At 41.2% G+C, this 26,074-nt stretch overlaps 1 protein-coding gene across 1 annotated transcript in view; it reads left to right on the top strand.

Moving 5' to 3' along the window:
- pds5b (PDS5 cohesin associated factor B) overlaps positions 1 to 23,396 on the top strand; it is a 32,655-nt gene extending 9,259 nt beyond the window's left edge. The window contains 32 exon segments of the mRNA XM_071531148.1: positions 1,266 to 1,363; positions 2,427 to 2,553; positions 2,928 to 3,008; positions 3,635 to 3,775; positions 4,881 to 4,996; positions 5,784 to 5,878; positions 6,307 to 6,452; positions 6,668 to 6,819; positions 8,530 to 8,643; positions 8,989 to 9,070; positions 9,180 to 9,228; positions 9,564 to 9,703; positions 10,165 to 10,280; positions 10,409 to 10,514; positions 11,007 to 11,167; positions 11,413 to 11,536; positions 12,268 to 12,426; positions 12,967 to 13,035; positions 14,655 to 14,791; positions 15,188 to 15,311; positions 16,361 to 16,565; positions 16,936 to 17,050; positions 17,804 to 17,936; positions 18,062 to 18,100; positions 18,103 to 18,183; positions 18,539 to 18,601; positions 18,750 to 18,895; positions 19,158 to 19,230; positions 20,465 to 20,877; positions 20,991 to 21,071; positions 22,064 to 22,160; positions 22,560 to 23,396. Coding sequence (XP_071387249.1) covers positions 1,266 to 1,363; positions 2,427 to 2,553; positions 2,928 to 3,008; positions 3,635 to 3,775; positions 4,881 to 4,996; positions 5,784 to 5,878; positions 6,307 to 6,452; positions 6,668 to 6,819; positions 8,530 to 8,643; positions 8,989 to 9,070; positions 9,180 to 9,228; positions 9,564 to 9,703; positions 10,165 to 10,280; positions 10,409 to 10,514; positions 11,007 to 11,167; positions 11,413 to 11,536; positions 12,268 to 12,426; positions 12,967 to 13,035; positions 14,655 to 14,791; positions 15,188 to 15,311; positions 16,361 to 16,565; positions 16,936 to 17,050; positions 17,804 to 17,936; positions 18,062 to 18,100; positions 18,103 to 18,183; positions 18,539 to 18,601; positions 18,750 to 18,895; positions 19,158 to 19,230; positions 20,465 to 20,877; positions 20,991 to 21,071; positions 22,064 to 22,160; positions 22,560 to 22,592 — 3,816 coding nt within the window. The 3' untranslated portion in view covers positions 22,593 to 23,396.
- The last annotated feature ends 2,678 nt before the right edge of the window (positions 23,397 to 26,074 follow it).

The following is a 26,074-nucleotide window of genomic DNA, read 5'->3' as shown; positions in this document are numbered from 1 at the left end:
ATTCAAGGTCTTATACAACAACATTATATTAAATAAATAAGGTGTAGGGCGAGTGTAGAGACAGAGGATAAAGCAATGGGGACAGAATGACATGCACTCACTCCTGTTGTGCAACAGAAGCGTATAAGAGATGCATACTGTTCCCTGGAGCTACAGTTTGTGTTTCTCAAGTCTGTCAGGCTGCAATGGCCTGTAAGTATCAACTCTGATTTTCCAAGCTTTTTTTAAAACCATGTTTACCAGCCTAAAACTGGCCTTTTAATTTGAGGGACTTTTTTAGAATCTGTTAGAGGAAAGTTTTCGGTTAAACTCTGAGCAACTGGTCACCGTATTTGAGTTCCCTCTCGCAGTGAACTCAAATGTTCTTTGCAGGTAGTTAATGGTTTGCTTTGCTGTTGAGTCCTCTTGCTGGTGCTTGTCATTTTGAACGCCAAGTGCTTTCAGTCCATTTGTGTGGATTTGTTCTGGGAAGTCATTTCCTGGTGAAAGCAAAGGGCAACTTGGGTGAAATTGGTAGGAATACCTTGTGGTGAAGTCATATAAAATGTGTTTGTGTGTTGATTTCTCTAGAATTGGAGATAAAAAATGGAGTGCAGCAAATGTCAAGTAAGCTGCTGTTTAAAAGGCCAATGTTTGAAAACAGAAACAGAGCTGGATCAAATTTAATATGCTTCATTTTGTATAATATTGATATTATTATTAATAATAATAATAATAATAATAATAACCTTATTTGTATAGCACCTTTCATACAAGAAATGCAGCTCAAAGAGCTTTACAGAAATTACATGCACCAAGTGCTTCACATAAAACTTGATAGTAATAGCGAAAATAAGATAAAGATGAGAATGGAATACATAGAAAATAAGATGGAGAAGATGGAAAATAAAACCCACTGAATAATAATAATAAAAATAAAGTAAAAAATAACCATATTTATTTTTGTTCATTTTTGCTTCATGAAACACAACTGCTATTTAAATAGCTGTCTGTAGCCACAATGGGATTATTTGTTAAGATGTAGGTGTTTAACATACATTGCACTGGAGTCCAGTTAAAAGCAAATGAGTTGAAATTGTTTTTTAAATATGGTTATTTGTGAAAACACCTTGAAATTCAACTGCATAGCAAATGTGGCTGTTTTTTTTGTTTGTTTCTTTTTGAACTACACCTTTCCTCTTTTTTTCACCTTCCCCTCCCTAGATGCACCAGCAGTGTTAATAGCTTTGTCACTAACCTCCTCTCTCTCTCCTCTTTCTGTTCAGAACATAGCTTGGGTGAAGTCCTACAATATTTGCTTTGAGCTTGAGGACAGCAATGAGATTTTCACCCAGCTTTACAGAACGCTCTTCCAGGTCATCAAGTAAGTCCCTTTTATAAGCCCACCTGTGTGTGTGTGTGTGTCCATGTGCATCTTTGTTTATGTCTCTTTCTGTGTGTGTATATGTGTTTTATCTTGACAGCAGCAGTGGGTAATGAAGGAATCTGTTTCAGCCCCTGTAGCCCTCTATAACACCTCATTCTGTCTCAGCCGCTACATCGCGAACAGCGCTGTAGCGATCCGTTTGTTTCTGTCTGATTGGCCCCTCCCCCTCTCCTTCTCTTTTTTCGCTACACACCCCCCTCTCCCTTTCACTCTGCTGAACACAACCTTGAGGGCTGAATTCTGCAGCACAGAATTTGGCACTTTGCCATTGGAACAAAATTGTGTATGTGTGTGTCAAGGTTGTGCAGGCACAAAGCTTTTTATAAGGGAGATGCTAAAGAGCTCTGCTTTCCATGCTAAATGTTTGCAGTGAGCTGGAAGGTGTGCGGGAATGCAGCCCGTGTGTTTGTGTGTGTGTGTGTGTGTGTGTGTGTGTGTGTGTATGAGTGAGGCTTCCAGTGAATGGGAGGTAATGAGTCTAGTAATGCCTGGCAGCGCTGAAGACGGCAGTCGCTCAGATACAAATCTAGGTAATACGCTTTACTCCCCATTGTAACATGGAAGATTTGGAGCAAGTAAACTTAACCTCTGTGTGATCAGTGCATCGCAGCCACACGCAGACGTTGGAGCGCGGCCCGTCACCATTGAGGTTGTTTCCAAAATGAGATGCACACAAAGTGACAAATGTGACAACTATACCTGCAAAATGCCTGCTGGCATGAGAAATTAGTTATTCTTGCTTTCAAAATGGTAACATTTTTGATCAAATAGTCAGTTGTGTTTTTTTTAATGAGCAATAAGCATCATCATACCACTTTTCCGCCAAAAAAAATATTTTTAACATTTTGAATTGACACCCGTGATGTGAAATTTAAATCGCTGCGTCAGTTGGACTCAGTGATGAATGTGATATGCTTGCAGCTAGATTGTTTTTTTGGTTTTGTTTTACTTCAGTGATGTCATCCTTGACCCTTGACCCTGCTTCACCTTGTTTCCACAGCAACGGCCACAACCAGAAGGTGCACATGCATATGGTGGACCTGATGAGCTCCATCATCTGTGAGGGAGACACTGTATCGCAGGAGCTCCTGGACACCGTGCTGGTCAACCTGGTGCCAGCACACAAGGTATCTGCACATGGCCAAATAACATGCTTGACATGCACCATCACATGAAAGGCAACACACAAGTATTGACATTTATATACACACACACACTTAGTCCCACCAAGTGTGTTGGATGTGACACAAGCAGAGACATCTCAGTAACTCAAACACTCAGCTGAAGTGATTTGATAGTGCCAGTTCACTGAAGCCAATGTCATTTTCCATGTCCTGTAATTCAGTGAGACCCCTGCAGGTGAGAAGAGGTAAAGCAGGATGAGAGTTTCTCCACTATCTATCATCTGCACCTCCTCCAAGCCTCTTGATGGGATTCTTCTCACATGTTTAGTTGTTGCTGCTGTTTTATTGACTGTTTTGTTTCCTCTTTCTCTGTCTAGAATCTGAATAAACAGGCGTATGACCTGGCCAAAGCTCTGCTGAAGAGGACTGCTCAGGCGATTGAACCTTACATCACCAATGTAAGAATGAAATCTCTGACACAGTCTCATTTATTTCTTTTGACTGAGTTTAAGAGTGGCTGTGTGATTGTGGAATGAGAGAGTGAGTAAAAGAAGGTGTTGAATCTGTGTCTTTGTGTCTTGGGTGGATGGACACCTGCTTGTGGTTTCTGTGTTGCGTCTGGTTACCTTGCAGTTATGTGCAGTCTGTAAAAGTTGTGGAATTTGAAAGTAGTCCTTGTCAGGCTTGTAAAAGTTAAAAAGGTACATTCCCACAAAGTTTCTTCTGTGTAGCTCATTGCATTCAGTAGAGCATGACACTAACACTGCCAAGATTAGCCCTTCAGTTTTAAAAAAATAAATAAAAAAAGAGAATTTCCTTATAAGGATAACATTATGATTACATTATTGTGACCTTTGTCACAGGCCATCTGTCTCTCTCTGCTGTCTCCACAGTACACAATCTAATAAAGCAAAAATGCCCTGAAAATAATCCTTTAAAAGAACATCTGAACAAGGATGCTGACGACTGTCAGTCATGGAAATTACTCTATATGTCACAGAAAAGTCATGCATTGTGAGTTGTGGAGACATGTAGGAACTTTGTTTTGGATGAGGTCTCTGTAACAGCGGTTCTTCTCGGTCAGTTCTTCAACCAGGTGCTGATGCTGGGGAAGACATCGGTCAGTGATCTGTCTGAACACGTCTTTGACCTCATCCTGGAGCTCTACAACATAGACAGCCACCTGCTGCTGTCTGTCCTGCCGCAGCTGGAGTTCAAACTCAAGGTACGCACTCACACTCTTTCAGTTGTACTTTTGTACACTTGTTGTACTAACTGTTGAGTGGATTTCTAAGCCTATTGTGTTAGTATTTTTATGTATATTTGAGTGTGCCAAGTCAATTGTTTGTTAACAGATTGCTATGGTTTGATTTATCTTACAGCACTTTGTAACTTTAGGAAATTTGCTGAAATTTGCTGAATGCCATTATAATTAGTCTTTGTAGTGGTGCTATTATTATTAGTTGTGGTGGTAGTATAATAATAACCTTTATTTATATAGCACTTATCAGAATAGAGTTACAAAGTGCTTTACAAAAACAAAAGTAGTATTATTATCATTATTATTAGTAGTAGTAATAGTGGTATTCTGATCATTATTTGTAGTAGCAGCAGCAATGGTTGTGCTTGTATTGATGGTGGCATTATTATTACTTTATACACACACCACACTAGATACCCAAATTCTCTGACCCATTACACACAGAGCCATGCACTTTCACTTTCTCAGCGGGTTTGTTGATTCATATTAGAAAGATAAGGCAGTCAGCCACTCAGCATAATGTTGCCTCTGCAGTGTCTCATAAAGGCATCCTGCTGATGGATAACGCTCATTAACTGTTCAGAGGGAGTGTACATCACTGCTGTCTCCTCAAAATAATAGCCCCGATAAAATCTCTCCCGCACAGACCACTTTCTCTCTCTCTCTTTCTCTCTCTCTCCCTTTCTCCCTGCCTCTTTCTTCCCATCTTTATCTTGATTTCTTGTCTCTGTTGCTTTCTCTCCGCCGCCCTCCCTTCTCTCCCTATCGTTTGTCTTTCTCTCCATCATGCCCACTCATTCCCTCTCCCTATCTCTGTCCTCCTGTCTTTATCTTTAGTTCTCATAGTCTCAGTCGTTTTCTCTGTCTCGCTCTAAAAAAAAGATTGATACCAAAGAAACTGCTGCGTTCATGCGATGTGTAATGTTGCCAACGTAGTTAATGTAAATGACTTGGCGCCTCTGTCCATCCCACACAACGAGAGTTCTGTGCATCATTTTTCTCTGTCTCTCGCTCTCCCTCTCTCCTTCTCCTTCTCTCTCTCTCCCCCTCCTTTTTTCTTTCTCTGCAGAGTAATGATAATGATGAGAGGCTGCAGGTGGTGAAGCTGCTGGCTAAGATGTTTGGAGCCAAGGACTCTGAGCTGGCTGCACAGAACAAACCGCTCTGGCAGTGCTACCTGGGCAGGTGGGTATCAGAGTGTCCGCAGGTCCTTCAAAAGTCTGAAAAAGTCTTAAAATATCCAAATTCTAGGCCTTAAGAATGTCTTAAAAACAGTTATTAGATGTCTTAGGTTTTTTTCCCCATTCAGTGACAGGTTTCTTTGTGCTGCACGTCCACAGGTAGATTATTACAATATGCAAAACAGATAAGCTTATTTATTTATTTTGGTTTATTTATTCTTTGCTAAACACAACTTGACTTCATGTCCTGTAACAATTATTTTCCTGTTTTTTTTCCTTGTACTTTTTTTCATGCTGCCCATTTATAGTGTCAGAATTTTTCATTAGCTATGTTCAAGTCGAAATAGTCTTGTTTTGACAGATTTGTGTTTTTGTTTTGGTTTATGAATTGCTGTTAAATTAAGTTCCAGGTAGCTTTAAAAAGGCTTTTTGAAACCTGCAGATACCCTGGTGTGTGTGTGTGTGTGTGCGCGTGTGTGCATCATAGTGTGGATCAAGTTTACTGTCTTTAACCAGAACCCACATCATGCACAGAGCACACCACTTTGGTGTGGGTGGTGGCTATCATTGTCTCCATTTATGTGTACATGCCAGTGTGTGGTTACGCTTGAATGTCTTCACTGCTAACTGAGGAGCTTTTGCTGTTGTTCACTCTTATAAATACACCTAAGGACAATGAGGCTTTGGGTCTGTTTTTGTTTTTACCTTTTATATTTGGGAGGAGAGGATGTGAGTGCGCCGTTTTACTAGAGAGTTAATGACATTGTTTTGTTTTTTTCTCTTCCCACAAGGTTTAATGACATCCATGTGCCCATCAGACTGGAGTGTGTGAAGTTCGCCAGTCATTGTCTCATGAACCACCCAGACTTGGCCAAAGACCTCACAGGTAAATGAAACTTGTCGTTGTGCAGCAATAAGGATGGCAGCATTTTAACCACTGTGACCAGTATTTAGTTAGTTTTGGCATTTATGTATTGTGGATGGGACAAACTAGACTTCCATAATCTCAAAAGCACTATCACACTACATCATGGATGCATGAAAGTGAAACCACACAGTAATAACAAAGAGCTTGTTTACCAGAAATTTGGTGTGATCCTAGTAAGGATGAATTAGAGGATCAACTGATCAGTTAGTTAGGATGTTCTTGATCCTTCCAATGCAGGCTTCCATCAGAGTGATAATTCAGGCAATGTGAGGACAGAGTAGCATCCAGCAGGTATTTTGTGTGTGTGGGCGGGAGAGTGTGTGCGTGCGTTTGAGGTGACTAGGTCTTCTCCCATCCCACTCCTACATGTCTGTTTTCTTTCCCAGAATACCTGAAGGTCAGATCACATGACCCAGAGGAGGCCATCCGCCATGACGTCATCGTCTCCATAGTAACGGCTGCCAAGAAAGACCTGGCTCTGGTCAACGATGCATTGCTCAATTTTGTGAAGGAGAGGACCTTGGATAAGAGAGTAAGTGGAGAAAACCCACCTTTGTGTGTGTCACTATGTTATAATAATGAATTTCTCTGTCCTGCGATAATTATTTTTCTCTCTGGAACTACAGCCAATTTAACTTCTGATTATTCTAAGTTCTCATTTAAACCAGTTGGCATGATTAGAAATTCAAACTCCTCTGTCTCTCTCTTTATCTCTTTTTCTGTCCCCCTCCGCTCTCTGCCCATCAGTGGCGTGTGCGTAAGGAGGCCATGATGGGCCTGGCTTCAATCTACAGGAAGTACTCGCTGCAGGGAGAGGGAGGGAGGGAAGCCTCCAAGCAGATTTCCTGGATCAAAGACAAGCTGCTCCACATTTACTACCAGAACAGCATCGATGACAGGTTTGTGTGCCTGTCTGCGTGTCTGTAGTATTAGAAACATATGGAAAGCATAAGACCGTCATGGATCTGAATGAAGCTTAATATTTGGGGGTTAATTGTAGATTAAAGGGTAGTGGAATCAGTTTGATACAGTAAAGATGTTGGTTTGAATCCTCGGACTGTCTGGGGAGAATCTGGGTGCATTAAATGAATAAGTGGCTCTTCCTTTGCTCAACAGCTTTTGTTTTGCCCTTCAGCAAAGCACCTAAAGGAAAAATCCACCCTAAAATATTTCAACAATGTGGAAAAAAACAGCTATTAACTATGTACCTTTCATTCCTGGGCCCGTTTGGTGGTGTATTTTTCTTTTTCCATTGGATAACTGTCCAAACATAGATGACATGACATCATGTCAAGATATTTCTCAATGAAGTTTGACAGCAGAAAAAATTTCAGCTATCTGACACAATGCTTAACGTCAGGTTTTGGTGTCAGTCACTCAGAATGAAAGAAAGAGCAAGGGCTTCTTTCTGAACTCACCATTTTGCACCGACATTCAACAATCATACAGAGAGAAATTTATCATAGAAGAGGCAGAGATACGAATTCCTCCACCCACAGTAGCTTCAGTAGACCATAATGCAATGCAGCCACAGCTTGCATCATTGCGTGTCTGTCATCAGCAGCATGTGAAATATAACAGCCTATTTTTTATCATTTAAACAACCAATCACAGCACACCACAGCATTATTCCCTATCCACTCACTTTTTCTCAACTGGAAAAAGTTTCTACACTATCGCTCTTGTCCACCTGCACATATACCCAGCAGCTGAATGCAGTAATTTCTCGCCCCTCCTCTGGGGGTTGTCAAAAGTCATTCTGGGAAACGTATGTAATCACTATCCGAGGTAGAAATGGGAAAGGCAGATTGAGGGAAAGTGGATACACCAAAAAAGTAAATTACTACACTTCATCACAAAATGACTCCTGGAATGCACTGAACATCACAGATTGATTATATATAACAGTGTGAGAGCATCTGAGGGTGGGAGTTTCCTTTAGAGAGATGGAATTCCTCTTCAGCTGCTGAGTGGCCAGCAGTAAAAGTCTGTGGTTGTACTGGTCAGCTCCCAGGTGTAAATATGTGTAACTATGTGAATCAGGGCAGCGCTGAAATAGAGCATGTGTGCTCAGCAAACCCACTCTTGTTAAATACAGGATTAAAATAAACGTGTGTGTGCATGCATGCATGGGCTCGTGTATATGTGTGTGTGTGTAAACCTGAAAGATTATAGCTTAACAGCACCTGTTAGATTTCTCCCTTAACTTGGAATTAGTTTTTGTATTTGTCTGCAGCTTTGTTTAATACCTATATGTCGTCACTACTTAAAAGGAAGAGGCACAGGTGTGAAGAAAAGAGGGGAGATAAAGGGAAAGAAGCCTCTTGGGATGATGAGATTACAAGATAGACATGCTGATGCTGAGCTCATACTGTGTGTGTGTGTGTGTGTGTGTGTGTGTGTGTGTGTGTAAAGGCGGGACAGAAAGCACAGAGTATGGATAATCTTATTAAACAAATCTAATGGCACATTGCAGGCTCCCAGGGCTCTTAGATAAAACAGTTAAAAAAGGCAAAGTAACAGGAAAAGAAACACCGCATATATTCAGTATTCCTTTACCATGATATTCTCATTTTTAATGTAACATTCTGTCATGTCCGGGGTTTCAGGTTGCTGGTGGAGCGGATCTTTGCCCAGTACATGGTTCCTCACAACTTGGAAACCACAGAAAGGATGAAGTGTCTTTACTACCTGTATGCCACCCTGGACACCAACGCTGTCAAGTAAGTCTCGCTCTCTCTCGCTCTCTCTCTCTCTCTCTCACACTCACACTCACACACACACACACACACACACACACACACACACACACAAGATCAAAACAGTGACAAGACAGTCTTCTGCGGTTTATAAAAGCGCTTGGAGAGCGTTTGGAGAAGAATATGATGGTCTGCGGAGTGAGCTGATGAAATCTAGCCTTCAGATGCCACTGACTTTGAACCATTTGCAATGAATGAATAGACAGATGAAAGGCCTTTATTCTCCCTGCTATCCTCCCCACCCACCACCACTCTTTCTCACAATCTCTTTCCCTCCCCATACTTTATTCCAATTCTTCTGTCTCTCAGGGCCTTGAATGAGATGTGGAAGTGCCAGAATATGCTGCGACACAATGTCAAAGACCTGCTGGACCTGGTCAAACAGCCCAAGGTAACTCTTTACTAGAGGACGCTACAATAATTAGGAGGGCTAATGGATTAATTGTCCTTTGCATGGTGTTCCTAAATCATTTTTTCTTTGTTTTGTTTATGTGTTCCAGTCCGAAGCATCCAGCAAGGCTGTATTTGCCAAGGTCATGGTGATCACAAGTAAGGAAACACACACACACACACACACACACGTTCAATAAATAGCATTCGTATCAAATAGCTTGGATGAAGTTGGGACGCTGCGGTGGTTGAGCTAACTGTAGTGGCCTTTGCTTTGAAATTGTCCATATCTTTCCCTGGTTGCTGCATTTACTGACACTGCACAAGTTCACATACTGACTCAAGCTGTACTGCCAGGATTGTCTCGCCTCTTGGTTTTATCTGTCTTGCCTATGCTATCTAAAATTATAATAAAATACCCCAAAAAGGATGACCTGTTCAAGAGAAAAAAAAAATTGCCTGTAGCCATAAGCTGTGATTCTGTGCGTCCGTAGGGAACCTGCCAGACCCAGGCAAGGCCCAGGACTTTGTGAAGAAGCTCGCCCAGGTCCTGGATGACGACGAGCGGATCAGAGACCAGCTGGAGACTCTGGTCAGCCCCTCCTGCTCCTGCAAGCAGGCTGAAGTCTGTGTGGTGAGTATTATTGAAGCTTCTGTCTGCGATCACAATGTGTCGTCGCCGTTTTTTGAAACGCTGTCTTCCCTCCACCAGCTTTGCTTGTTTTGATTGGTCTTAAATTTATTAGACTCAAAACATTTTCACTCTCAAATGGATCTACTTTGATACATGTACTAATAGGATATGATGCTAAATTTTTAATTTTCTCTGTATGTAGTAGGTGTAAATGGTCTTTTAGGATTTAATTAATATTTTGAGTTATGATGGGTTATTAAAGTTGTGAAAAGTATAAATAATTTTTGTCTGTTGGCATACTGTATATGGCCGATTGCATTGGGTTTTTTAAGTGTGTATGGGTCTACAGTACTAATTGTGTGCATAGAGCCTTACTGAGTCTCGTGAATTACAGGCAACTTTCCTGGATTAAAGTGTGATTATTGTCTTACTGGTGTATTTGTTTGTTTTCCCCTCCTCAGAGAGACATCACAAAAAAGCTCGGCAGCCCCAAACAGCCCAGCAACCCATTCCTGGAAATGGTCAAGTTCCTGCTGGAGAGAATTGCCCCTGTACACATCGATACAGAGTCCATCAGGTACATAATACGTATAAAACCACACACACACTTTGAGTCACCACTCGCATAGAAACCACAAATGCCACAGACATTTGATTCACTCCACTGATTGTATATGTCTGCCTGACTCGCTCTCTCTCTCCTAGTGCGCTGATAAAGCAAGTGAACAAGTCTATAGACGGAACAGCTGATGACGAGGAGGAAGGCGTTCCCACTGAAGAGGCCATCAGGGCTGGACTGGAACTGCTCAAGGTAAAACCCACTCAGAATCCCAAACTTAAAATGGGTTCCCTTCCAAATATATGCATGTGAAATATGGCGATGATCAAACTTGAATGAAATGTCCTCAATATCACTCACTCACTTATGGCGGACACAGAAATGATGTGATGAGCTTGAGATAGCAATGGGAACACATTTGACAGATAAATAATGACATAGCTCAAAAACTCTTTCCATTTTTCTTTTAGATGTGTCATTTGATGTAGTTAGATTTTGCCTTCAGGAAACCTATTCATTCAAATTAAACCAGCTGATGGAAACACACCTAATCTGTGCATTTGTTTGTTTGGACATTTCAAAAGGTTGCTGAAAATGTGTTAAACACTTGGATGGAAACATAGCTTTTGTCATGTGTGCCTCAAACTCAGATTTCTATGCAAGGTCACACAAGTTGTCTTAAGTGTTGTATGAGAGTTGTTAGACATTTCCACCTAACTATTTTACCCAATTGTTGTTGTTCAGGTGCTGTCGTTCACACACCCGGTGTCGTTCCACTCGGCAGAGACCTTTGAGTCTCTGCTGGGCTGCCTGAAGATGGACGACGAGAAGGTGGCTGAGGCCGCGCTGCAGATCTTCAAGAACACAGGCAGCAAGATGGAGGAGAGCTTCCCTCACATTAAATCGTACGTCTCTCTTTCTTGTTCGTTCATTCATTTTGTACCAGACAACTTGATGGCTTGTACTCTGTCACATTCGGATCTTTGCAGGATTTAATCACATCATAAATGGGAATCGCTGTGTTGTTTTTCACATTTTGGACTGAAACACTTTCTGTTAAGAGTATATTCTTTACTGTTGCTAATGACTTGGAGCAGATGTCTTTCTTCTTAATGGTTTGTAATGGTTCTCTCTTGCCTGCTCCCCCCAGTGTTTTGCTGCCAGTACTGCAGGCCAAAGCCAAGAGAGGCCCCCCTCGCCAGGCCAAGTATGCCATCCACTGCATCCACGCCATGTTCAGCAACAGAGACACACACTTCGCCCAGATCTTTGAGGTCAGTTGTATGTTTAGTTTGATCAATTTGTACACAGACAAGAATATTCAATAGAAACTTGAAGTAATACTGGGAACCCTTTTAAGTCAATATACAGACCATGTGTATACAGCTGGCTTATTCCTGGTTTGAAGTCATTACAATGTCTATACCTGCCTCCAGTTTAAATCAGCCAAATAATGATGCGTTGGCAGTCTGAATGCCAGAGGCTGACTCCGGCACAGGAATTGGTAATTGTAAAATCAATGTGTCACCCTTTTGGAGCGTTCAGCACACACTCTGAACCTCTTTGCAAAGCCTTTTAGTTCTTTTTTCAATTAGAGCATTAGATTGGATTTATGAACAGCCTTATATAATTGTACAATATTGAGGAAATGTTGCATGTTGCACTATGAGATGTAGAGAACTTTGATGTCATCCAGGGTGCTGCAATGGTTGGTGAATGTGAGCCGTTGATCTGTTTTTAACAACTTTGCCAAAGCTAGCAGAAATAATGATTCACTTTTCAAGTTGAATCTTGCTGTGGTAATAAAAGAAAAAAATATGAACATGCCTGGTCCTCACAAACCTGAAAAAATGTCAGTTATTGTCACTCAGTATGCAGTAGGTATAATGTAATTAATTCCATGTTTTTCTCCACCAGCAGATGTGTATGTGTCCTTGGATAAATCACATGCCAGCCAATGAAATATTTCTCTTTCCTGAGTTGTCTGTGTGTTTCTGTCCTCCAGCCTCTGCACAAAGGCCTGGACCCTGCTAACCTGGAGCAGCTCATCACCCCTCTGACCACCCTGGGTCACCTGGCTTTGCTGGCCCCAGAACAGTTTGCTGCTCCGCTCAAATCTCTGGTGGCCAACTTCATAGTGAAGGACCTGCTCATGAACGACAGGGTAACACACATCATGCTTACTGGATTCATGTTGAGAACCAGGGGTCCCACTGCCATGGGAAATAGCACAAAACAAAAAAATAACAAATCTCATAGAATTTTAAAGTGTTTTGTTTTTTGGGGCCAGAAAATTATATGTATCCCAAAATGATTTTTGAATGGTAATGAACATTCAGTTATTCAGTCCAGCCAATCACGTATTAAATGTCAAGCTTTGCTATATCTAGTTATGTTTGTTAAAGAGTGACACATTTTCAGGTGATAGTTGTCACCAGTCAACATAAGACCTAGGCTATTGAAATCATTTGTTAAACAAAAGTTTACTATTTGAACATGGGCAAATAATGGTCTTGGAAATTGTGCTTTATGTTATAGAAAAGTCATGGAATTTAATGAGCAAAAACATGTAGGAGCCCTAGAGAATAGATCCCAGAAAAAAAGTGTTAATCACAGTTCTGGGATGAGTATTTTTGCTGCGTGTCTATTTATGTCTCATGTGAAAAGGACCTGAGGCTCACAATAGTATTTCTGTTGTCTGCAGATCCCAGGCAAGAAGACGACAAAACTCTGGGTTCCGGATGATGAAGTGTCCCCAGAGACTCTGGCCAAGGTCAGCGGTGAAACCCTCATCTGTCCTGTTGAACTGCCTTTCTCATCTCATCCCATTAGTCTCTTTTAAACTCCCAATCCCCCACTCCTCATCTTAACTTCCTGACCTTTCTTTCTTCCTCAGTATGCTTCCATCTCAAAGAGAAAAACAAAAAAGTCATTACCAGAGACATGCCTTCCACTTTTGCTTGAAACAGACAAGAGTCTGATATGCTCTGTGTGTGTGTGTGTGTGTGTGTGTGTAGTCGATGTGTGCAAGCAAAGATGTAAGCAAGGCGCTCTTTGACAGGTTATCTAAAACATGAAAACAATAGAAAAGAAAGCCACTGTACCTGAAAGAGTGTGGTTTAAGGTTTTAAAGAGTCATTACCAGGGTTTCCGTTCACGTGTCCACGTGTCCTGGAAGATTTCAATGGGAGAAATTCCGGTCAAATATTATATGTGTTTATTGAGCTTAAAGGCGGGCTATATAAAGAATGACATCATCAAGGCATGTAGATTTATAATACTTTTTTATTGAAAAGTAGGCTACTTTTGCTTATACATTATATTCCAAATAAAATAAGTCCCGTCAATAGACTCACGTGCATAACGCTATCTCTCTCAAACACACATACAACGTTACCATGCAAAATAGAAAAATAGGATCATCTACTATGAAAATTTGCACTTTACTTCGTTCCTGACATGTATTTTATTGCCAAATTGCCATACGCTTTCACCATTATGCAGTGCCAAATGCCAAAAACTACGTGTCCCTCTCACCATTACGCAATGCCAAATGCGCAACGTGCATGTCCCGTTAACCATCATCACACATTGCCAACAGCTAAATACGCAACCGACAACCAAGAAAAACAACACAGTAAATATGTAAAAAGCACAGCCCAACAAAGTCATGAAAATAAACTGCAAAGGCATCTTACCTTCACCCGAGGCCAACCCGACGCACATCGGGCACACACATCGCCCTTGATTGGTTAATACATTATGCTACATTCAAAACAATTTAGTAAATCCTCCCCAGTTGTGTCTCATGTCACTTAAATCAACTCGCATAGTGCAATAGTGCAATATTTATTATTACTTTACTGAAAGAGACTCAAAGCTACTCGTCAGGAGCAGTTCAGGAGATAGACTGGGAGTGGAACTCAGTCTGTTGCTGTAACTCAGTCTCAGTAAAACAAGGAGCACAATGTTCCAATAATTGTGCTTAGAGAGAATTATTTTCACCGGACATTATGACCGGAGAGATTTAAATCTGTTGGACTTCAACAGATTTTCCCGGTTAAAAAAAAAACGGTAATTACCAGATAACGGAAACCCAGGTCATGACACAGTAAAGTGAAAGCAAGTGTCGGGAAAATCAAAGTAGTCAAAAACAAGTACTTTTACTCGACCTTTCCCACATTTTCCTGTTTGCAAACGGCAGGCGTAACAGAGAAAACATAAGAAAACTAGCAGATTGTTTCTCAAGTGACGGTTACAAAGTTGTTTATCGATCTGCGAAGATGTGTCTACTAGTAACAAGTGTCTCCATTTTTGTTTTTGAATTGGTACATGCACTTTTGTTGCGTATTGAAAGACAGGTTTTTAACAAAGTGACCTTCCCCCGTTCAGATCCAGGGCATTAAGCTGATGGTGAGGTGGTTACTAGGAGTGAAGAACAACCAGAGCAAGTCGGGCAACTCCACCCTGCGGATGCTGACTGCCATTCTACACAGTGATGGAGACCTGACCGAGCAGGGCAAGATGGGGTAACACGCACACACACACACACACACACACACACACACAACATTTGCTTCTATAGGAGGAAAACCTTACATCTTCTATGCGTCAGCTTCTTGATTAATTTAAAAACAGCTTTGTCTTTAAAATTAACAGCCATGTAATTGACAATAAAACCCTGGATTTTTAATGGGTTTTGTGGGCCCTAGGGTCATGAAACTTGCTCACTCAATAAACAACCATATAATCTTTTTCGGATCAAGTTAAAACATGAATATCATCAGAATTGGAGTTAAAAAGGTTTTCACGCAACATCAGCACATTTCGGATATAAAAAGAATCCTTGTTCACGCTTGTCTCCTCTGTCTTAGTGTTTTTTTCTTTCTTTCTCTCCTCCCTCTGTCCCTCCCCTCCTCCCCCAGTAAACCCGACATGTCGCGGCTGCGGTTGGCGGCGGCGTGCGCCCTGCTGAAGCTGGCCCAGGAGCCCTGCTACCACGAGATCATCACTCTGGAGCAGTACCAGCTCTGCGCGCTTGTCATCAACGTAAGAACAGACACACTCCTCTTCTTTTATTGCACACCTCTTTTTCTCTCCCTCACACTTTTTCTTTCTTTCTTTCTTTCTTTCTTTCTTTCTTTCTTTCTTTCTTTCTTTCTTTCTTTCTTTCTTTCTTTCTTTCTTTCTTTCTTTCTTTCTTTCTTTCTTTCTTTCTTTCTTTCTTTCTTTCTTTCTTTCTTTCTTTCTTTCTTTCTTTCTTTCTTTCTTTCTTTCTTTCTTTCTTCCTTCCTTCCTTCCTTCCTTCCTTCCTTCCTTCCTTCCTTCCTTCCTTCCTTCCTTCCTTCCTTCCTCCCTCTTAGGGCTGTGTATGGTTGGAAAGGTGTCTGTACTAATATTAGTTCCAATACTTGAAATTCTATATGGTTCTAAAGCGATACCTTTTTGATTCTTTCATTTAATGTAAGCATGTTTGATCATGATTTTCTGTATAAGATTTGTATATCCCATCTGCTTTAACTATAATAAAACTCCTAATAACTAATAATTCATTTCCTCAGTACAATTACCCGTAAACAAGAAGAAAACCTTTTGAGTTTTCTCATTGCAGCGTTCTCACTGTAACTCTTGAGACTTCTTACTGTATTAATCCAACAATTTGAAGCTTTTCAATGCCATTTGATACCTTTTGATGCCTTAAAATCATTGCCAGTAATAAACAAGAACAGATTCTGTATAGTCTCATGGTGCTGTTGATGTTAAGAGTCACAGTTTCAGTTAAAGCTTCACAATAGTACATTTTTAATCCCTTTTATTAATTGGATGCTGCTCAATAAAGAACAAAGTGGGTTTGTGAAAAATGTTTTTTTTTTTTTACCACACCATGATAAAGTTTCATGGCTCCCAGGTGTAGAGGAGTGAAGTATCTCAGTGTTTTTGACTGGTGAGACTTTAGCTCTTGAAGGCAACTATGCTGTCATTAAAAACAGTACAGTGCCATTAGCTATCATTTTCTTTTCAATGCCCAGCCCTACTCCACCTCTCTCTTCATCCTCTTAATCATCATCACTGTTTCCATCCGTCTCTCGTCTCTCCAGGATGAGTGCTACCAGGTGCGGCAGTGTTTTTCCCAGAAGCTCCACCGGGGCCTGTGCCGCCTGCGGCTGCCCCTGGAGTACCTGGCAGTGTTCGCCTTGTGTGCCAAGGACCCGGTCAAGGAGAGGAGGGCTCACGCTCGCCAGTGCCTGGTGAAAAACGTCAACATACGCCGGGAGTACCTCAAACAGCATGCTGCCGTCAGCGGTAAGGAACAGGAACATACCTGCCATTTGTTTTGTTTGTAGTTTTGTTGTTTTTTTTATATCAAACAACAAAAGCTGCTAAAAAAAAAAAAAAAAGATTATAGCTAACAGAATTGTATGAAAGATGTCTTCCACTATTGTTATTATTATTATTATTACAAATTTTATTTCTGTAGCACTTATCTAAAAGCAGAGTTATAAAGGGATTTACAGGAAGGAATAAAAATAAGAATTGTAAGATAAGTAGGAAATTTAAATTGGGAAACTCATTAAAAATCAAATTTGTTCAAATGAATTGTTTTTGGTGAAATGGCCTTGAGCAAGGTGTGATGGTGCTTTTGGTCTAATATTTTCTTTGTGTGTGCTCACAGAGAAGCTGTTCTCCCTCCTGCCGGAGTATGTGGTGCCGTATGCCATCCACCTGCTGGTCCACGACCCGGACTACGTCAAAGTACAGGACATTGAGCAGCTCAAAGAAATCAAAGAGTAAGTAGTGCGTGGAAAAGATGAGTTGATGTTGATTATGGTGAGGAGGTTGATGATAACAATGATGGTGAAAGGTCTCAAAAAATATTACACAAATTAAGAGATACGTTTTTATAAATGTTGAAAATATGATACTCTTATTAAATGATTGCTACACAAAATTGAGCTGTAATTTGGGCTGCACACTTATGGCGAAAATGATTAACCTAATTATTTTTTTTACTGTTTAAAATACAGCGGGCATTATAAGTGTGAAATGTTTCAGTGTTTCCAAAATACCAGCATTTGACAATTATTATTTGTGGAATACTAAAACTAAACTGAAAATAAAAGAGTAAGCTAAAATCTCTCTATGATTATAATGAATTATTCCGTCCTAAGGGTAAAAGTGTATTTTACAGAATGCATTAAGGAAAAAGAGGTACCACCACTGTGGTGGGAGGTCAAGTCTATAGTCTCAAGGCCGGCACCCTCATTACACCCTCCACTACTGCAGTCTTTGACCTCCCAGGAGGGATGCTCAGAGGTGTTGGGTTTCCTTATCTTTATTACCAGGCCCAAGCCATAACATAACTCAGTGCAATAAGCTGCTTCAATTGGACCATATGTTTTCCATCAGCATTAACTCTTTAAACCATATTGGCTGAGCCAGCAGCTGTTGACACCTCAGGAGGTCAGGAGGTAGTAGCAGTTTTATTTGTGAAATATAAATTGCCGTATGTTGATGGTGAACTCTGCCCACCTCCTTGTTAGGTCTCTGTGGTTTGTTCTCGAGATCATCATGGCCAAGAATGAGAACAACAGCCACGCCTTCATTAGGAAAATGGTGGAGAACATCAAACAGACGAAAGACGCCCAGGCCCCCAACGACCCCAAGACCAACGAGGTACAGGACACATGCGCATCTACATACATCGATCACAAAAGGGTTCGAATATGTGCTGTTCTGTATATTTGTGTCCGTTTCTAACTCCTGACATATACTGATTACTTTTGTGTGTCCCTGTACAGAAACTCTACACGGTGTGTGATGTAGCCATGAACATTATCATGTCTCCAAGAGCACCACCTACAGCCTGGAGTCGCCCAAAGACCCTGTCCTGCCCTCACGCTACTTCACCAAGCCCGACAAGGTGGGTGTCTGTGTGGGTGACAAGCCTGAGGAACCCAAAATGACCAAAGCATTCTGATTTGTTAAATGTTTTCATTGCCAGTAAGAGACGTAATTATTAATAATAACAATAATAATAAAAAAACATGTCTAGTGGTTCCCTGGTTGCACTAGCTGGCACAGCAACCAGGTTTTGCACTTTCCTGCTTTTGGGGGGAATTATCAACATGGCTGGCACACATCTTTGACTAACCAGATTGGTTGGCAGGAACCACCTTTAGCATCATAATCCTTAGCATGTGTTTTAGTCTACTTTGTATTTATTGTTGTCTGCACACAAATAAGCTCTCTGACATGAGATTCTGGTTCATTTTCAGAATTTCAGCAACACAAAAAACTATCTCCCACCAGAGATGAAGGCGTTCTTCACACCAGGAAAGGTAGGCTGCGTCAGGAGTTTGGCCCTGAAATTGTCATGTTGGCTTCATACTTGATTATTTCATGTCTGTGTCTTGTTTTTGCACTAAATTTAGCGAACTCATGTCTAACACGTGTCTTGCCTTTTCCAACTCTCGCTCCTTCCCCAAGCCCAAGGCAGCTAACGTTCTGGGCGCAATAAACAAGCCGCTGTCCTCAGCAGGGAAGCAGCTCCAGAGTAAAGCGTCTCGCATGGAGACGGCCAGCAACGACGACTCCACCTCAAACCCCAGCTCCCCACAACGCAGCAAGACCAGGTAGAGCATATGTAATCACACACACACACACACACCACTGACCTCCCTGTGGAGGGGAGCAAGCGAAAGCAGGACCTCTCTACAGGGGTCCATACAGTATCAAGTTATCATTCTATTCCATATAGTGGATGCTTTGATCCAAACTGCCTACAGGAAGAAATTAACTCCTAACAAGGATAATGTTGTTTTCATGCTCTCTTACTCATAGGCCAAAGACAGCTCTCCTGCACTGCCAGTTAATACAGCTTGTACTCTGTTCCAGGCATGACAGTGCGGAGATGGACCACAGTGAAAACGAGGACATCAGCCTAAAGAGAGGGGACAACGCTGACAAGGTATCAAACCTCTATATCAGCTCTTAAAGAAATACGTCACTCCCCCTCTCTTCCCTGACTCATGTCCTCTCTCCCATCTCATCCTCCTCCACTCCAGATTCTGTGCAAAGTGCCTTAGGGGTGTAGCTGTGCCCCGGGGTAATAATAATAATAATAATAACTTTATTTGTATAGCACTTTTCAATACAGGTAACAAAGTGCTTCACAACAGTCAATATAAAACACACAAATCAAAATAGAATAAAAGATTAAAAAAAATGACTAAACATCACACAATAAAAGCTTTTTTATAGAAATGTCTTAAGAAGTGAAATAAAATGGGGAACCGCCTGATCTCTGTTGATTATTAATGTTGCTGTTGTTGTTAAGAGCACCAGCTAAATGTCTAAAGTTGCCACTCATGATGGCACAAACGGGATGAATAGGCAAACTAAAATGGTTTGACTATAAAATACAATGTTAATGGCAAAGGTATTACAGATTATGACAATCTTATATATTTTTTTATTAATCTCTTATATTCTGTGACTGCACAATGAAATGGTCTGTATTGTTAGTCAGAAATGACACAGTAGCTTAGGACAGGTGCATATGGGCGTGTTGCTAAGGTCTGGTATAGTGCCTCTGGTTGTAAACCCTTGTGTTGCTGTGTTTTGATTCCACTGTGCAAACACCAACTGGGTTTAAGGCAAGATAAGCTTGGCAAGTACAAGTTGCATAAACTGTGATTAGTACCAGCGGTAAGACCTGCTGGACCACCTTTTGTCTTTGTTTTTTTCTGAGTCCCTATAGTAGTCGAACTTGGTTTCTTTGTCAGATTGCATAATTATAAAAGAAATATTGATCACTGCAGAAAGTGAAGATAAACAAAGTCTGGGAATTTGATAAATTCCTGGGGTAGTCGGGAATATCAAGGGATTTTTCAAATGGGTCACTTGACAGGAATGTACCAGAATGTATTTAAAATTTTATTTCACACATTTGTTGCATTAGTTGGTGGTTTTCATCTGTTTTTCTCCACAGCAAGCCAACTGGAGTGGAACCAGACTGTTTACAATTTAAAACTTTTCTGAGCTGAAAAACAACATTAACAAACCAGGAATAACATTTTTACACAACATTTTTAGCTTATGAAAGCGCTCCGTCTTGGTCATGGAAAGTCATGGATTTTTTCCCTAGAGCCACAGTGGGTATCCTGTCCTTCCTTGTTAACCATTTGTTCTTCCTGCCACAGGACAGCGAAAAGCCTCGCGGTCGCAAACGGGTCGTGGCCTCCAGTGACGACCAGGACAACAAGCCAAAGCGCGGGCGCAAGAAGGCGGCAGCCAACACGACTGCGGCGGCGGAGTCCGAGGACCAATGGGACGAGGACAACCGGCCGGAAGACGAACAGAACAGCCCGCCCAAAAAAGGCCGCAGGGGCCGGCCTCCGAAGTCGGCTACACCCAGCCAGGACACACCCGCCAAAGGGAAGAGGGGGCGAAAGAAGGCGGCTCCTCCTCCAGAGGAAGAGGAGGAGGAGGAGGAAGAGGAGAGGGGGGAGGAGGAAGCGGAGGAGGAGGAAGAGGATGACAGGAGCAGCGAAAACACGGAGGTGAAGACCAAGGGAGGAAGACAAACCAGGACGCCACGGCGGTCACAACAAGGGTGAGTGGGGAAACTGTCAATGCAAACTTTGTTCTCCTATGCCGAAGTCGGTCTTGTCTGTAGGCCTTGGCTCATGACTCATCCTCCATCGCTGTGTGTGTTTGTCTCAACAGCTCAGAGTCGGCAGAGTCCACACCGCAGAAGAGGAGAGGACGTCCACCCAAAGCAGCTCAGCCGCCCGCCAAGAAACCAGCGTAAGATGCGCACCAGCTTTTGGGTTCCCTATTCTTGCAGGCTGACATGTGCACCATGCTTACCAATGAGCGAGTGTTATGGATGATTGTGTGTGTTAGGGCTGGGCAATATATCAATATCATATCGATATCATGATATGAGACTAGATATCGTCTTAGATTTTGGATATCGTAATATCGTGATATGGCATAAGTGTTGTCTTTTCCTGGTTTTAAAGGCTGCATTACAGTAAAGTGATGTCATTTTCTGAACTTACCAGACTGTTCTAGCTGTTCTATTATTTTATTATTATTTATTATTCTATTATTTGCCTTTACCCACTTAGTCCACATTATTATTATTATCCACATTACTGATGATTATTTATCAAAAATCTCATTGTGTAAATATTTTGTGAAAGCACCAATAGTCATCCCTACAATATTGTCGTAATATCGATATCGAGGTATTTGGTCAAAAATATTGTGATATTTAATTTTGTCCATATCGCCCAGCCCTAGTGTGTGTGCATATGCAAGTAGTGTATGAAACTGCTGGTAAACTTAAAAAAATGACTTGCTTAGAAGATTTTTACCGGCCAAAATAATTAATATAAATTTTTCATCACCCATTTTCAAAGCTATTTTGTAAATATAGAATTAGGTACTGTGATGGATACATACAGCAGATTAAGTTTGTTCATCATGAAGTGCTGCAGAATTCAAATTACCAGAGAGTATTTTGAAGCATATGTTATAATTTCAAAAAGTTACTGGCTGATGTGGTGGGTGACCCTTTATCGATTTATCCACCAAAGACAAGTTCTACTGGCATTAGGCAGTGAGCGGGTGTTAATTTCAGACCCTGTACAAGTAGATTCTGTGTTGAGCGTGGCTGTAGCTTTCAGCCTGCGTGGGTGGTGGTGTGTATTCATCATGTTTTTCTATTTGCGGATGCCGCTGTGTTTATGAGGCCTTCGGATTCACTGTGTATTCCTTACCGTGCTGTCCAGGCGCGGTGGGCGATCGAAGGCAGCTGCTGCTAAAGACGAATCTGAAGAAGAAGAAGAGGAAGACGAGGAGGAGCAGGAGGAGGAGCCAACACCGAAGGTATTGAGGACAGTTGATATTACATTTGAGAATATTTTGAGTATTTCTGGATGGAAGGCTAACTTTAGAAGTAGAAAGGGATTCCTAAGGTTACTTTCCTATCCAGAGTTTTCATAGCATTCCTACGCAGATCTGGAAACTAAAGAAAATTATTTTGACAAATTTAAAAGTATGGGAAAAGCAAAGGAAAATATGAGAGTCTGGAGAGTCGTTACCACATTGCCGCTAAGTGTTAGCAATATAATTAGCCTATAGTCAAAGGTGTAAAACAATGAGCAAACTGAAGTGGCCAAAAATGGAGGTCTGGAAAGTGTAGAATTTAAGTGAAAATATGGTTTCAGCAGAAAGATCTGAAATGTTATACACCTTACTGATACTTTTTCCCTCCCTCTCCTCTAGGGGCGCAAGAAAGCAGCAGGCAGAAGAAGATGAACGGAAAAGCTAAAAGAAACGAGGGAGGAAAGAAGAAGAAGAGCCTGTCTGCTCTGTAGAAATGCCGGGGAGGAATAACGTAGGAAAGAAGGAAAGCAAAATATGGACATTGAACTTTTGAACTTTTCATACGCCGACGCTCCTACTGTTAAACAAACTCACACACTTGCATATACCACACGCACACTACGTCAGTACATCAGTATCATCAGCTGTGGGTTGTTGCATTGTGTTGCATTGTGATGATGTTCGCCACATAAGTAGAAATTTTAACTGAAAAAAAAAAAAAAAAAAGATCACTCTTGTAAATAGTCTCTTATGTCTGTTTCATGTTCTGTTGTGTTGTTTGATCCTGACTGGGGGGATGCTGTATAGCCTTTACCCGCCGATATTAAAGTGCTCCCTTAAAGCAATATTGCTTATCAATCTTCCCTCTGTGTCCCACTTTTAAACTGACAGAGATTAACCATTTACTTTTTTTTTGTGATGTCAATCGTGTCATTTTACTTTTAAGAAAGCCCATTCATTCATTTTTGTTTACAGCAGTGTATATTAACACTTTTTTTTTTTTTTTTACCATTTTATGAAAGATTAAAAAAAAAAAAAAAAAATGTCAGAAACTGTCCAAATGTAGAGTTGCTTTTGAAAAAGACTGTAGTGTGCGTTCCATTTTTAGGTTTGTATTTACTGGTAGACTGAAGTCGTATGAGCAGCTGTGGTTTTAGTGTTTGTCACTGCTGATTGACATGGCTTCACATCCACCCAGTCAGAACCTCCGTCTGTTGTATCAATATAATTCTCTATAAAACCTGACACGGTCGGTTTCTCTTTATTTCATTTTCGAAGTCTTGGATGATGCGGTGTAAACATGACCTCAGTTATGATGCCTTCAGGTGAGACTGTAAATCAAAAACAAAGTGCCAACAAATGACTAGAAAGCAACTTTAAGCTTTTACCTTCCCTGCCAGTGTGATAATTTACCTGTACTAACTCTGTGGGTCGGCATCAGTTTGTTTTAAAGAGACTTAATTCAAGTCGGAGTCAATCCTCAAGTCTTACAACATGGGTCTTAAGCCTCAAGTGTTTGAGAACATGCCTGAGTCCATTCCCTTTCGAAGACTTGCTGAATTTTTTTATGCTTTTTTAGTTCCATCACTGGCCCTTTTGTATAGCTTTCAGTTAGCCTGGCCCAGATCCAGTGCTTTGATTAAGGCTCTTCCCAGTTAATATTGCAAATTGGGCCCAACCACACTATAGTGTAGTAGTAGTAAGTACCCATAGGCACAAGTGGTCATAATTTTTTAATCAGAAAAGCTTGAAATATGCCATCAAAGAAAAAAAAAATATTCTGGCACCACATGGCTGAGTGAACTTGAAAGCTATGACTATACTACAGCAAAGGAGTAAATGGATTTTTTTTTCTTCTTTGTAATCAAATACAACTGTTTAATTAATGAAACCATTTGCAATCTGAAGTGTGTTTGAAAGGGCCATCACAGAAAGACAACTGGAAAGTGTGTTGGAGATATTGGCTCTGAAAAATTTGGAGCTGTGAGTCGCTGATCCATCAGTGTGTTACAATGCAGCCTACTCTGTATGAGCTGTTGGACACCACAGAACAAGAACAGTTAATTTGATGCAGTCCTGATTCATGCATGCATAATGTCCTGTGAGACCAACTGGCAAAAAACACAAAAAAAAGAGAAACAAGGATACAATATCTGATGCAGTATAACAATTTTGGAGTCGTGCAGACTACCGAAAGGAATTAATGACAAATAGAACTTCTCTGAAGCATAGCTAGCAATGTTATCGATAACCTAAGTAGCCTAATATTTGTTAACCAATTCAAAATTTGGATTTTGTAAATTAATTTGAGACAAGCTAATGGTTCCATAACAACCGTTGCGATGTACATTCTCATAAGTGTGAGGATTTACTTGTGTGAATTAAAAATATTTTTCTCACCAAAAATACTATAGCCAAGTGAGCATGCAAGAACCTCTAAGCATTAATGTGTGCTATTTCCTCACCACCTATTCACACCTTATAGGCCTTAATTTTCTGCCCTGTATTGATATTGGTACTAATTTCATTATCATTAATTTCATTTGAACAGCATTGAGACAAAGACAACAGCCCAACAACAATATGTTTGTGCTGTTCGGCTGCAAGGCATCAACTGGCAGTGTTCCCCCCATACTCCATATGCAGACGTTATTTAACCTCAGTGCTCTGCATTACTTATGCATGTACACTTGAATCCACAGCAGCTCAGAGCTTTCCAGTGCAGCCTGGCTTGGTGGAAAAAACCTCCCACACACACCACTGCCTCCGGTCGTGAGCCATGACTGGTCATAATCACATGCCGCTCGGCTGCCAGGTGAGTCTGTTTCCCTGTCTCACCCAGATAAACCTCCTGTCCTTCAAGGCGAGCTCGACTCCTGACAACCTTCTTCATCTCCTTGGTCACTCGCTAAGCTACTGTAAGTCACTGAGGAGCAGAGGTCACACCAGTCATACTATTCACCGGATTGAGTGACAGTGAATTTGAATTGAATCAAACAGAAGGTAGAATTTGAACTTGAATTGTGAAGACAGGAGAATTGTATGAACCAAAATTCAAGAATACAATTCTGGGAGAAACGCTGAATCCTTGTAATGTTTTGACACGAAAATGATCAGACTTCAAGATGTTGATGAATTTTGGCAGAAAATATATCTACTAATGGCAACTTCAGGCTAAAATTATCGGTATTAGAATCAGTATCGGCCCTTCTGGGACGACTTAGAGGGACACTAACACAAGATAGACAACTGGACCATGAAACATGCAGAACTTGAGCAGGACTGTGCTGAGAATCAGTGTCAAGCTTGAAACCTGCTAAAAAAATTAGCAGGTTTTTTTTTATTAGTAACCAACAATTTATGCCAGATCAACATGGAGGTCAAAGGTCAAGATGACACACCCTAGAAGTCCCACTAAACAACCAGCTGTGTGTTTTACCCGTAATATAGCACCTATTGAAGCAGATAACAGATTACGACTACCCTTCACACACACACACACACACACACACACACACACACACACACACACACACACACACACACACACACACACACCATGTGAAATCTCATTTTGTCTATATATTCTAAACCAAACAATCTTGTCGGCCTTGTTTCTTTTTGTGATTAGGCCTTGTTTCACCTGTTCCTGTTGCTGAGTCCTGAGCTCTTCCACCACCGACCGATGCTCCGCCCTCAGGTGCTCCGTCTCCGCTGAGTGACACTTCCTAAGCCCCTCCTCCACCGCAGCTAGCTCCGCCTCCTGCTGCAGCTGCAGCTCCTGTAGCTCCCGTTCAAACGCCACCTCCAGCGCCGTCTTTTCCCGCTGCAGCCTCTCCCATCGCATTGAGTTGGATGCTGGGCATGAAGTACAGAGTGTCATATCAGAGAGTCTTATTAGAGTATAGAGTAGT

Source organism: Centroberyx affinis, unplaced genomic scaffold (assembly GCF_046629955.1).
Source record: "Centroberyx affinis isolate AG114_WGS23_722 - 3 ecotype Tasmania unplaced genomic scaffold, CSIRO-AGI_Caff_v1 ptg002045l_1, whole genome shotgun sequence".
NCBI lineage: Eukaryota > Metazoa > Chordata > Actinopteri > Beryciformes > Berycidae > Centroberyx > Centroberyx affinis.
This window is presented reverse-complemented; position numbering and strand designations above follow the sequence as displayed.